Genomic DNA, 13,974 nt, shown 5'->3' with positions numbered 1-13,974 from the left:
TAAAGTGCCCAAGACTCTAGAAACAGCAAGAGAATTTTAACATATTAAACAGAGACATACATTTACAATAGGAGCATGTATGCTCAGACACGTAAAAAATGAATCCCATTAACCAAAATTCTCAAGGATAAAAGCTTATGCTGGACAAAGTCATCCTGCTTTCTCCATGGAGTCTCACTGGGGAAGCCAACCACTCATAAGGGTAGCATGCCCCATGCCCAGCAGCAGATGGCCAACAAAAGACAAACTCAACCACATCTTTGGAAGTAGCAATTTGTTTATCTTAATTTTACAGTCCTTTGAATATATAAGCAATAAAGCTTGCAGCTGGGTTTTTGTGGGATTCCTGTGTGTGCTACTGGTGTGCACCTCTGCGTCTGTATGTGTTTCTGTTGCTTCTTCTTTGGGAGTTTTTGTTGTTTAGTTTTGTCCTATTCCAATTTTTTTGTCTTTGCTTTATCATGTGTAGTTGATTTTATTATAATTTATTAGATGCCTGTTTCCTTTCTAAAAGAAACAGAAAAGATGTGGATTTGAAATCTATTTTTAATAAAAGAAAAAATTTTTAAAAAAGAGACTTGACTTACTATCTGGTAAATCTTTTTAATTGCACCTTTTTCTTATCTTCTGAATAAATATTTCACTTCATAAAATAACAGGTCCGGTATGGTGCCCAGACAAGGATAATCCCAACCAGAAAGGCTTAAGAAGAAATTCAAGGCCAGCCTGTAGTACACAGTGAGACTGTATCTCAGAACAAAAAGCTAAGAATCTTATTATTATGCTTTTGAAGTTACTTTGCTTCAACTAACAAAAAGAATTTAAGAGCAATGATAAACTTTGGTATAATGATTGTACACACTGAAGCCTGCAAGAGAAAATTTCAACCAACTACCCATTTCAATAATTTGTTTATGACGTCAATTAATGAAGACGATCTCACATTTAATTGTGTCTTAACTTCGCCTCTGGAGTTGGTTTCACATGAAGTCAGGAAGTTCCTTTCAGGTCTCACGTTAGCAAGCCTCTGCGGAGCCAGCAAAGCCCTGGACAACTAACATGTCCCCACAGGGATGGACAACTAACATGTCCCCACAGGGATGGACAACTAACATGTCCCCACAGGGGCTGGTGGATTGCTCTCATTTCTTTTTCTTGCTATTAAAGTACAATGTACTCTGCTCTCACTGTGACAATGGACACATACCCACCCTCTCCTCGGTGACACACCCACCACAGAGAAGTGACTGAACAACTCAGCAAGCACATTGTCATTAGAGAAAAGGAAAAACTGTTCAGTTAAATTTGTCATTTTAAAGCAAATCCCCCCTACAACAAGAAAGAGGAAACTTCCTATCCTAAAAGGATATCTTCTCCAATAAGTGTGGATTTCGTATAAAGAGCGGTCAATTTCCGGGAGAAGACAGAACTTTTATTGTCTCCGATGGCCTTTAATGCGGCAGTTTCAGTTTGCTTCACAACTCCCACCTTCAACAAAAATAAGACACACTTACTGCCAAATCCAGTGAACCACTGTTTTTTTAACAAAGTTTCAAACTGTTAAAATGTTCTTTCTGAAGCAATGAAAATAAAAAAAAACATCCTCCATGTCCAGATGAAGAGCAGAAAGAACCCCAAGCAACTGGCAAGTAGATAAAGGAAGAAACACACTGCCGTGGCGGACACTCCAGGGCTGGCACGGTAGAGCACAGGCCTATGTACCCAGCGCTTGCAGGACTGTGAATGAGTGTGAGTTCAAGCCCATCCTGGGCTTTACAACTTAGACTCTGGTTCAGAAAAAAAAAAAAAGAAGAAGAAAGAAAGAAATACAGACACAATGCTAATAACTATAACGCATATTAATTTCCCATAATCCCAAGATCTAAGGCTACTACCACTTCGTAAGACATGATTTCCCTCTCTAGAAGAGAATCCCAATTCCATTCCCACAAATCAAAGCCAAAGCTAACCTTGTATCCTTTGGCCACAAGTCGGCGGACATGCACGAACAGTCTGTGGGTAGGTATGCTTGCAGTCATAAAGTTGTGGTCTAAGTGGCAATAAATATTGAGTTCCCGGGCAGCAATCTAAAAAGTGTAGATACAAGGCATGTCAATAATGTCTATTCAAGGCTCCCTGTCCAAGGTTTGTTCATTTTTTAACAGTTCATCATGTTGCATACATGTAGGCTCTGACATTTATTTCTCTAAATACATAATCATCATAAAATGTTTAAAAGATATCCCCTGTATAACACATATGGTTTCATCTACTTTGGGCACCTCCAACAGGGTGACTTCAGAGCCAACATCTGTATCTCTAAATCCCAAAAACACAACTGTTCTTCTTCAATATCCTCATAATACACAAATGTTTCCAAAGCCTTAAAATGTTCAGTCTTCCCTATAGTAAGAGCCTGAGAGTGTAATGGAACAAGACATTGTTATGTAAATAGACCAGTTAAATACCTGACAAGTAGAAGCCACTAAAGGGCATCTTAGGTGGTGTGTCCATTTATACAGAGGAAACACCTTTCCGAAGCTACAGAGCATCTTGTCTCAGTTAGGGGTCACACTGCTATGATGAAACACTACTGACCAAAGCAAGCTGTGGAGGAAAGAGCTAATTTGCCTTTTACATCCATATTATAGTCCATCACTGAAGAAAGTCAAGATAGAAACTCATACAAAGCAGGAACCTGGTGGCAAGGAAGACTCCACTGAGGCATGCTGTTCACTGGCTTGCTCATTATGGCTTTCTCAGCCTGCTTTTCTTATACACCCAGGACCACCTGAGCTAGGCCCTCCTCCATTAATTACAAAATTAATTACAAAAAATTTGGGAGGTGGCATTCAAGATAGGGTTTCTCTGTGTAGCCCTAGCTACCTGGAACTCACTCTGTAGACCAGGCTGGCCTCAAACTCCAAGATTTGCCTGCCTCTGCCTCCTGAGTACTGCCCAGCTAATAATTTCTTAATTAAATTAATTAATAAAATGCCCTATAAGCTTGATACAGACTGATCTTATGGAGGCACTTTCTCAATTGAGGCTCCCTCCTCTCTGAAGATTTCAGCTGTGTCAAGTTGACATACAGTGAGCCAGCAAACACAGAGAGAGAGAGAGAGAGAGAGAGAGAGAGACACAGCACACACATACACACAGGTTAAATAAATAAAATATTTTAAGACAGAAATAAGATCTATTAAAAGAGTCTATGGCTACATAAGAGAAGTATCAGTTAGTATTTGAAAACACAACTTGTAAGTAGACCCTAGTGGTGAACACCTTTAACCTCAGAACTTGGGGGTGGCGAGGCTGAAGAGCAGGATCAGAAGTTCAAAGCCAATGCAGGGAGCATAGCATGACCCTGTGAGAAAAAGAAAAAGGAAGGAAAAGAAAGAATAACTTACTTCTGCATCTTCCCCAAAGAATCTGTACTTGTAACCACACTCCACGCACAAAACTGCGTCTTTATGCTGCTGCTTCATATCTATGTACTGCAGTTCTAACGGTGTATAGATGCTCTTGGATCGCTTGTTAAAAGGTTTACAATCGGAAGTCTTCTGGAAAATTTCAGGGCAGGGTCCAAATTGACTGTCCTAGAAACCAAAAGATGTATACAAGTTTAGAAAGCACCAACTGAACTGTTGAGTTCTCAGAGCAAGTTTGGCACAAAGCTAACACTCGGTGACAACACAGGAAGGTTTCTAAAGGCATTCTGAGGGCAATTTATCTACAGGTCTGAAAACTTTCCCAAAATAAAATTTAAACACAGAGAGAGCAGTGGGGGAAGGGATACAAGTGAGAATGACATGTGATATCAAGATGAAAAGGAAAACAATTACTCTCTTTGCTAACTTTAAAAATTAAATAAACCAAAGTAGAAAGCCAAAGTAAACTCTATAAATAACTATACTGAAAGTCTAAATAGTTTAACGTTCTATATGCTTTACATTTTTTATTTCAAAAATCAATTAATATCTTGGTATTTATTCCCAGAAGTGTTGGACAGGATCGAGCAACACTTGTCCAGGGCACTTTTAGGAAATACACTGATAGACAGGAACCTTCCAAAGAGACTCAACTCATCTCAATAATCAAGCTGCAATGTGTTCCCCTCACTCAGTAACTGGGAAGGCTGGCCAGCCTTGAACATGGCAGCAGGATCCCATGTGCTAAATGACAGGAGGAAGAGAGCAGAGCACTGGCCCTCACCTGCTCCTGACTAGGGAAGACTGCAGATGTGTCTCCTGCCCTGCACCTGCCTTCCCTCTGATGGACCAGACCCTCAAACTGTGAGCTAAAATAAAGCTGTCCTTAAACTGATTTTGTCAGACAGTTCATCTCAGCAAAAGAAAGGCCATTAGTCCACAAAAAAGCCTCTAAAAGAAGAAGTGCAGACTCATGGCAAAAGAAATGTGGTTTATTGAATCAGAATGCAATTATCTTTAATTTTTATGAGATTTTTCCCTTTTGTTTTTATGGTTTTATATAAATCCAAGGATGCTATATAATAAAAAATTTAATTCCCATTCACAAAAACTACATTTTCTAGAAAAAGTACACATTTATGGAATAAGATAGACTTCCTCCCCCCAAAAATTTATCAGTGTGATACTAACAAATTGATATTAAACAATTTTTAAAACTATGAAGACAGAAATATTTCTCAGACCTATTATGCTTTTATATCCCTAGAGCCAGCACAGTGAACTCGACTGTGAATTCAGGAAACCTGTCACGAGCCATGGTGCTCCTGGCTCTGCACTGACTGCCCCACAATATGGTAGGACCCCCACCAGATCATCAGTCCAGGTATGGTGGCCAACACCTTTAGCTTAGCCCCAGCACTTAGAAGACAGAGGTTGATAGGTCCCTGTTAGTTCAAGGGCAGCCAGAGTTGTATGTGAGACCCTGTCTCAAAGAAAATACAACAGCAATGGCTTACTGCCTGTAATAACGTCCACGTAGTTCCCTGGCTTCCAGGGAAACTTCTGTCTGGTTACTTAGAGTTCCCAACATTGTTGCAAGGCAGAGCTGGTCACCATCTGTATAAAGCCTATACTCATTTACTTTACCTCTGAACTGACTGTATCTGCCAAGCCTTCAACTGAAAAAAAACTCATACGTATAAGATGCCCACTGGGATCCCCCATGCAAACTATGTAACTGCCAATGAGAAGCAACCCCACATCTATGTTCCTACCCACACAGTACAGCAGGACTGCCTGTAGGTGTTGTGTATTGTCTTAATACAAAACCAACTAATAGCCCCCACATAAAAGTAAAACTCTTAAATGCTGAAAAGAAGCAAGAAAAGCTAAGACACAAATGTTCTCTCATCTAGCGAGGATGACTGGATATGGAAACCATTTGTTTCCCTGTGTAACCTCAAAGAAGCTAAAAGCACTTCAGAACCCGGGTGACTAGTTATTCAACCCGGGTGACTAGTTATTCATCTACACAGCAGTTACATACTTTCTGATTAGCCTGAGGTTTGGAATCTTCGGACAAAACCGCATTCTTTGCACGTTGCAGAGTGATATCTTCAAAATCAGTACACCTTGGCAGAACTTCAAGTCTCTCCCGAAGAGCTTCTGTCTGGACTCTGTTTTGAGGGAGGGCAGAATCACAGCAGAATTCTTTCAACTTTTCCAGGGACTTTAAAACAATCCTGGGCCTCAGACATTTCTTTGCCTCTTGGGAAATATGAAGAAGAAAACACACCAATAGTATTTTGGCTTCACTAGGACAATTCATAACTTGCATAGAATTTTTCAGAAGGACATTCCCATTGGAACAATGCACCTAGCTATAATGTGATAAAGAACACCATGTTCAAGGGAAAGATGACCCATTTAAACATACATATAATTTCATTCGCTGATGAAATCCCCAGAGAAGTACAGTCAAGGAGGCTGGCAAGATGGCTCTGCAGGAATGGTGTCACCAAGTTGATGAGCTATGTTCTGATGACCAGAAACAACAAGATGGAAGGAGAAAGCCAACTCCTTCGAGCTAGGCTCTGACCTCTACACATATATGGCCCCCATGCACAGACACTAAACACACAGTAAAAGAATAAGCAGTGCAATTTTAATCTTAAAAAGCAGGGCTCAGGGCTCTAGTGGAACTCTGCTTCTTGTTTCTTTGCGTATAATGGCAGACAGGACAGGTATCTGAAGCCAGACAGGGAACTGATGCATAGTCACTAATTCAGTACACAAGAGTCACACCCAATTCTTAGAAAAGCAAAAAGCCAATTCAATTGGCAACACAAAATGCTTGAGCCTCAGAATGGGGCCACCATGGAGTCTGGAAAGCTCTGAAATAAAAAGAACTGATTCAAAGTAAACTGAGCCTACATTCTTCTCACCCTTCAAGCTCTGAGAGCCTTTCTCCCACTCAGCACAGACTAGAAACTTCTCTGGAAAGGTGTAATATGCAGTATTTCTGGTTATAAACTATCCCAGGAAAATGTTAAGAGCCAAAGCTGACTGGATGCAGAAATAAAAGGGATGACAAAGTCAAAATGGTAGATGCAGGAGACAAGATGGGTCATGAGCAGGGTTAGAGGTATGGATCATGAAGAGGCTCTGTTCACCAGTACAGCTCTAGAAGTCAAACATGAAAGACTTGAGATAGATAATAAGGAGGCTAGCTGGGGCAGGTCAATGGTGGTGCACACCTTTACTCCCAGCACTTGGGAGGCAGAGGCAGGTGGATTTCTGAGTTCGAGGCCAGCCTGGTCTACAGAATGAGTTCCAGGACAGCCAGGGCAATATACAGAAAGCCTGTCTCCAACAACAACAACAACAACAAAGGCTCATTGGGGACTGGAAGAGAGCTTCCTAGGTAAGAGTGCTTACCAACAAGTCTTAGAAGCTGAGTTCAAAGCCAGAACTCACACAACATAAGGAGATAACTCATGCAAATTGTCCTCTGACCTCTTTTACCTATGTACTATGACACACACAAATAAATGTGATAAATAGATCCTTAGCAAATGTTTCATCTTTATAACCAAGATTTAAAACAGAACATGGCAGGAGAGATTGTCCAGTGGTTAGTGCACATACCACTCTTCCATCAGAGAACCTGAATTGCCAGCAACCACATCAGATGGCTGATAACCACCTGTGACTCCAGCTCTCAGAGGATTACATGCCTCGTGCCTATGCAGGTGTCTACACTCACAACACACACACACACTCACAAAACACACATACACACTTTAAAAAAAAATACAGCAATAGTGAACAAAAGAGAAAGTTGAAAGAACTACAGCCAAATTAAGAGAACTGAGCTCCTCCGTGGGCCTAGACTCTCAAACAGCAGCTGAGGCGCAGCAGGGCTCCTTCTCTACACAGGAAAACAAAACTCAACACTCCCATGATCCCCTCTGCCTTCTGGGGAACCCAAGCAGCTGAGAAGACTTAGTCTCTAGCACTTACCAGGGTTGTGAGATGCTACTGAGATGTTTTCTTCCTCCTTCTCTGGAACTTTCTTTGCTTTTTTCTTAGTGGGCCCACCATTTCCCAGTGACCTCTTCCTGCCGTCACCTTCTGTCACCTGTATCGGGAAGGTTGGGAATGGTGTGTTAACACTAGTCTAAGGCTTGAAGTCTCTGGAGTTATTTAACCTTGCTGCAGAATGATAGTAAGTTCCTGCCTGCCACTCTTCGTAGAGTGACCTACTTTTTACTCCGAAAAGGCTGTTGGGGGTGACTGGTTTTGCCATCACAGAAACTGGCAGGAACAGTTTCTCATTACCTCACATCCTGCTAAAATTATGTGGAATTCTCTACTTTCCTACTTATATGTTAAATAAAATACTTCTACAAGATCAACTAGAAAAATCTATTTTCAAAATGCAAAATTATGGGAGGAAGAGGAGATAATAAACGACCAATGTATTTCCTGTTTCAAAGCTTCCATTCACTATTAAAAGATGTCCTGGGACTATCTATTGGCAGATAATCTATGAAAAACAAAACTTTTGCCTAGTATCCTCTCAGTGGTGGGTGCAAAATAAATCTTAGTGATTTTACAGAAATAAAAATGAGCCTTAAAAAGAGAGAGTAGAGCATCAGTCAGTATTGGAAAGAAATATAAATGAAATGGGTTAAGATTCTTAAACTGATTTGCAACTGCAGTAAAATACAGGAGATAGCAAACGCCAGTTACAATCACCTTCTACATCTTCAGTCTGGGAAATGATCGAGGCCTTAACGCACCCTGAACAAGTGTGACACATTGCCAGCTAGTGTGAGAAACATCCTTGGGCCTGTGTTTGTGGCAGTATCACGATGAGGTTTTGGTTTTGTTTCACTTTGCTTTGCTTTGAACCATCTGAAGGGCTGCAAGCAACAGGAAGTAGCCAACTATAAGCATGTACAGAAACTTCATCCATCCAAATGCTTACACTGGAAATCTGTACAGTAAAACGATATTCTGGCACGGGGATCAGAAAGACAGAGCACATGTTTTTGAATTCTGAGAAACTAGCCTTAATGACAGCTTTCTTCTAGTCAGCCAAGCAAGCATATGTAAATAAAGCTCCTCTTCAACCATCAATACAGTAGGGAAAATGTAAAGGAAAGAATGAAGAACAGAGGTTAAAAAACGCATCCTGGGCCGGCCATTCACCACGACAGAAGTTTCTGGCTCGGGTTCCGGCTACCGACTGGAAGCACCAAGACCTCAAATCTATTACCGCTAGTTGGGTAATAAAGTCAACTAAAACAAGGACCAGAAGAAGCCGCCACCTTATCCTTCCCTGGCCCCGCCCCTTAGCCCTACCCACCATTAAGCTCTCCGTAAGGCCTCCGCTTCCGGCCACGACGGCTACGCACCCGCCCCACCCTGACCCCGCCCCTAGCCGTCTGGTCCCACCCCGCCCTCTAGCTCCGCCCCGTCCAAGACAGAACCCGCCCGGGGCGGCCTTCGCCTAGGTGGACACTAGGGGCGCTGCGGAGCCGTACTCTACCTTCTCTGCTGGCTCCGTGGAGGACGCGCTGGATCTTAGGCTTCCCGCAGATCTGAAGAACCGGCTCAGAACCGTTTGCCTCCCCGGGCCTGGGCCGGCGGCAGTAGAGCCTCCCGACGCGGATTTCCCGCGGGGCATTGCAGTGTGCAGAAGAGCCGGCCTGCTGGGAGCGCGAGCGCGCGGCCGCACTTTCTCGCGCCTGCGCGCGCGCACGCCGCAACCTGTGCGGGACCGGCCTTGGGGGCGGAGCCTTAGCTTCACAAATAGAATGCGCGGCGGGCCTTGATGGGGGCGAGGCCTTAGCTGCACAAATAGGATGCGCGGCGGGCCTTGATGGGGCGGGGCCTTAGCTGCACAAATAGGATGCGCGGCGGGCCTCGGTGGGGGCGGGGCCTTAGCTGCACAAATAGGATGCGCGGCGGGCCTTGGTGGGGGCGGGGCCTAAGCTGCGCAAGTGGTACACAGCTCAGGGCTGCGATTTCGCGCCAAACTTGACGGCAATCCTAGCGTGAGGCTGGTAGGATTTTATCCCCGCTGCCAACATGGTTCGACCACTGAACTGCATCGTCGCCGTGTCCCAAAATATGGGAATTGGCAAGAACGGAGACCTACCCTGGCCTCCGCTCAGGTATTGGCCGGGCTGGGCTCGGGAAACTGAGGCGGTTCACTGAGTAGGGTCAGGCACTTGGCTTGGACGCGCGGGACGGGCGTGAGCGGTAGGCCCTGCCGGCCTCAGCCAGAGGCCAAGCTATCGGTTCCCGCAGTGATCCCCCTGCTGTGCCAGCCTTTGCTCACAGGCTCCCTGGCCGGGAGCAAAGTCCTGTCTCTGATCGGGCAGCAACACCACCCCCGCACACCCACACCCGGCTTGCACCTTTCGTCGCTGAATGGAGCCTGAGCATACATGACAGGTTAACAGTGTTTCTCTAACTTTCAGGAACGAGTTCAAGTACTTCCAAAGAATGACCACAACCTCTTCAGTGGAAGGTAATGTAGAGTAATTAAGTCATGAGGATTCTGTTTGCTTGAAGCAAGATTTACATGGTAGAGGTATGAATAGAAAGTCTCCCCTGGGAATCTGGGATCTCTTGTTTCTTGCTAGAAATTTTTGTGCGATTCCCAGATTTTATTAAACATCCTCTTAGAATACTCTATGTTTGAAATTTTGTTAGCAAGTGCATATAGCTCGAATATAACTGGGCAGAATCGACAGCAAAATTTAGCACTTTGAATAGAGACCTGAGCCGGTATTTAGAATTGTTATTGAAAGACAGAAGACTTGAGTAAATGGAGAAAAATGCAGGGGAGAAGAGGCTAAAAAATAATTTAAATCTGTTGGCTTTAGGAAGGCACGGTGGGATGAAGGCTGTGGTCTTCAGTGAGGCAGTGTGGGTGACTGACTTTAAAAGAATGGGGAGTGGTGTGCAGTAATTATAAGGCAGTTTCTCATTGCTTGTGATTGTAAGGACATTTGCTGTAATTCTTCCTAACAGACATGTTTGCTTATTGCTTATCATTGTAGGAGAGGAAGGGAGAGCTGATGGGAAAAAGAAGTCAGCAGTGTAGATGTTGAACAACATTAGTAGAGAACATAATAGGTCACTAGTAGACAGGTTGACAAATGCCATCTTGAGGGGGTGGCACAAAACATGCACACAAACCACCTATTCATGTTCTCTGCTGTGTAGCCTGGCGTTGGGATTGATGAGTCTGATGGCCAGCTGTGCTGCTCTTTCTACGATGGCTCCTCAGTTCTTAGAGGACACACTGTGAGCAATCTCAGCACAGCAAGATTTGTTACACATCAGCCGCACCTCCAGCTCCTTGCCATTGTGGACCAGAAAGTTCTAGAGCCGCTAGGCAGCATGTGCTTGGCTTTCTTGTTGTTCCCGTAACCAATCAGGATCTGGCCCTTGAACCTTCTCTGCACCCTGCTGTCAGTGCCTCTGGGTTTCCAGTTTCCCTTAATTTTCACCTATCAGTTTGACTGGTGCCTGATGAACTTCTTGGTCCTCTTTTTGATGATCTTGGGCTTCACCAGAGGCCGGAGAGCAGCCATGATGCAGCAAAACAGATGGCAGCCACCTCGTAGGCAGCGCCAAAGAAGAGCTGCAGATGCCATCTTAACACAGTCTACTCTTGAGTTCAAATCCTACTACCGGAGTAAAAAGCTGGACACAGTGGCACATTTGTAATACCAGCATTAAGGAGACACAGACAGAAAGATCCCTGGGGCTTGCTCTGTAGCCAAATTTGTGGGTTCCAGGATCAGTGAGAAAACTTGTCTCAAGAAGATAGGTAAAGACACCCAGTCACACTGCCTGGCCTGTGCATATGGGTACACAATGTGCACAAGATAAAAAGTGACTCTTCAAGATTTATTTTTATTTTTAATGTCTGTTTTGAGAGTGCCTATATACCTGTATGTACAAAACATGTGTGCCTGGTCCCCACAGAGGCCTGAGGAGGGTGTCAGTTCCCTAGAACTAGAGCTAAAGGCAGTTGTGAGCCTTGAGATGTGGGTGCTGAGAACTAAACCCAGGTCTTCTACTGTGCTTTTAACAGCTAAACTATCTCTCTAGGCACCTCAAATCATGTTTTTAAAGGACTCTGGTAATTGTCATTTGATCCAGACGTCTGAAATTCAAGGTTTTCCTCCAAGTAATTAAATAAAAAGCTGGAAGCCATATGTGTAGTTTGTATAACAGTACTTGTTAAATGTATTTTCGTTCTTTGAAAGCTTTATATTTTTACCCAGTTTATGTTGGTTGTATCCATTTACCTTCTCACTCCTCCTGAGTCCCCTTCTCCTTCCCTAAGTCATGTTCTGCTTGTTATTAATAACCCTGTGTGTGGCCATTGACTAGGGTGTGAGCAATCCACAATCAGACCAGACCAGAAGATGGTCTCTCCCTCTCCCAGCAGCCATCAACACCAATAGCGACTGGAGGGGCCTCAGGAACCCTCCTCCATACTTGAATTTTGCCTGGCTTGATCTTGTGCAGGAGCCAGATGAGAATTGATGCATACATATGTCAGCCCTGTCATGGCCGAAAGTCAGCCTTTCACAGCTCTCTTCCCCTTCTACCAACTCTTACGTGTTTTCTGCCCCTGTCTTCTGCAAAGGTCCCTGACCTCTGAATATAGATAGGTAGAGATGACCTTAAATATACATAGAGATAGGTATTATTTCTCTGGGATAGATGAATCAGAGACAAGTAGTTTTAGATGGTGAACACATTTAATCTCAAGAATTCTAGGATTAGAACCTATTCTCCACTTTAAGGATATCTAGTGAATTACAAAATCCAATCAACCTGAGCACTTTGACTGAAATTATGCATGGTTGCAATGGATTAAAACCTAAGTAAAAGATATGAACTGCATGAGCCAAACTGAAAAATTGAACTATATTTAGTTAATGAGAACTAAATCTGAATTTTAGGTAAAGCTGTTTGTCTTAATTTTTCTAAAGGATGCCCACTAGATGTCACTATGACAATCGTCTTGCCTATGTATGTCACTGACAATATATGTGTATTCTCTGATATCTTTTCTTCTTGGTATTATAGGTAAACAGAATCTGGTGATTATGGGTAGGAAAACCTGGTTCTCCATTCCTGAGAAGAATCGACCTTTAAAGGACAGAATTAATATAGTTCTCAGTAGAGAACTCAAGTAAGTGTTATAACATGAGCTCATTACAAGAAAAATGATCTGTTTCCCAGGGCACAGATCAGTACATAACAGGATAAGGCAGTGCGAAAGTAAGGTGATGAACACCTCTGTGTGTGTGTGTGTGTGTGTGTATACGTGCACAAGTATGTAGGCAGGTACACATGCATGTATCCATGCAAACAAACCTGAACATTGCTCTTCTGTGTCCTTCCTGAGGGTGTGTCTACCTTGTTTTGTTGAGATGGGGTCTCTCGCTGGGGTCTGTGTTCACCTATTAGTCTGGGTTAACTGACCAATAAGTAAGATCCAGGATTCCTGTCTCTGCTGATCCACAGAGAGAATTACAGGTGCATAACACCAAGCCAGGCTTTGTTTTTGAACCAGGTGCTGGGGATCAAACTTGGGTCCTCATACTTGCACAGCAGATACTTTACAGAGTTATCCTCCCAGTGCCTTATAAATGACTCACTGGCCGGGCAGTGGTGGCGCATGCCTTTAATCCCAGCACTTGGGAGCCAGAGGCAGGCAGATTTCTGAGTTCAAGGACAGCCAGGGCTACACAGAGAAACCCTATCTCGGGAAATAAATAAATAAATAAATAAATGACTCACTCTCCAAACCAGTTGGTACTGTCAGAACTTAACCCAACACACTTAAGAGACTAGACGCTGTCATCTGCTTAAGCCATTGAACCACACTACCTACTACAGCAATAGAAACTGAGTGGTCACTTACACTATGGGGCAACTTAATTCTGTTCCTTTAAGTGCTTGATTTTCTCACCTTAAGAATTAGAAAAAAATATGGAAACAGTTCTGCAGGTTCCTTTAAACCATTTTTCTATAGACCTAGCTCTCAGTTATAAGATTTATAACTGGTTTCTCATTTCACACTCTAAAAGTGCCTATGTTTTTAGTTTCAGCGAATTGAAGTGGCTATCCCATTTTTGGAATCAATTCTAAACACAATAAAATATGAAGGACGTGCAGAAACTGGTCATGGCCGTGTACTCTTTTGTCTCTAGTTAGCCACAATACCCAGATACTGTGTGTTCTTTGTACAGTGTCAGAGGTGAAATAGTTCAGTGTATTAAAATGGTCCAGGAATCTTCAGGAGAAAGAGTGTCTGCAGTTGGCTTCTGCCAAGACATTTCATTTCCTCCAAATTAACATTTGACTAGATGATTCCTTCTCTGTGACTGGAAATGTCTTAAGAACCTGAGGTGGTTGGGCTGAAGAAATAGCTCGCAGTTAAGAACACTAGCTGCTCTTCTAGAGGATCTGAGTTTGATTCCCAACACCCATGTGG

The 13,974-nt window shown here is 43.3% G+C and overlaps 2 protein-coding genes and 1 pseudogene across 3 annotated transcripts in view; 1 reads left to right on the top strand and 2 right to left on the bottom strand.

The window, feature by feature from the left end:
* Positions 1-9,224, bottom strand: part of Msh3 (mutS homolog 3) — a 149,134-nt gene extending 139,910 nt beyond the window's left edge. Inside the window, exons 1-6 of one of the 2 annotated variants that reach the window (XM_021180634.3) lie at positions 8,989-9,224; positions 7,455-7,572; positions 5,479-5,699; positions 3,411-3,599; positions 1,971-2,087; positions 1,371-1,488 (exon numbers count right to left, since the gene is read on the bottom strand). In XM_021180634.3, coding sequence (XP_021036293.1) covers positions 1,371-1,488; positions 1,971-2,087; positions 3,411-3,599; positions 5,479-5,699; positions 7,455-7,572; positions 8,989-9,126 — 901 coding nt within the window. In that variant the 5' untranslated portion in view covers positions 9,127-9,224. The remainder of the gene's footprint in view (positions 1-1,370; positions 1,489-1,970; positions 2,088-3,410; positions 3,600-5,478; positions 5,700-7,454; positions 7,573-8,988) is intronic. The other variant, XM_021180633.3, reaches the window with a different exon arrangement.
* Positions 9,225-9,396: 172 nt separating this feature from the next.
* Positions 9,397-13,974, top strand: part of Dhfr (dihydrofolate reductase) — a 32,585-nt gene continuing 28,007 nt past the window's right edge. The window contains exons 1-3 of the mRNA XM_021180778.3: positions 9,397-9,616; positions 9,926-9,975; positions 12,561-12,666. Of these exons, the coding sequence (XP_021036437.1) occupies positions 9,531-9,616; positions 9,926-9,975; positions 12,561-12,666 (242 nt within the window). The 5' untranslated portion in view covers positions 9,397-9,530. The remainder of the gene's footprint in view (positions 9,617-9,925; positions 9,976-12,560; positions 12,667-13,974) is intronic.
* LOC110308318 (large ribosomal subunit protein eL32 pseudogene) lies at positions 10,737-11,047 on the bottom strand (annotated as a pseudogene).

This window comes from Mus caroli, unplaced genomic scaffold (genome assembly GCF_978045245.1).
Source record: "Mus caroli unplaced genomic scaffold, Mus_caroli_1 scaffold_15, whole genome shotgun sequence".
NCBI lineage: Eukaryota > Metazoa > Chordata > Mammalia > Rodentia > Muridae > Mus > Mus caroli.
Note: the sequence above shows the minus strand (reverse complement) of the source record. Positions and strands in the feature narration are given on the sequence as shown.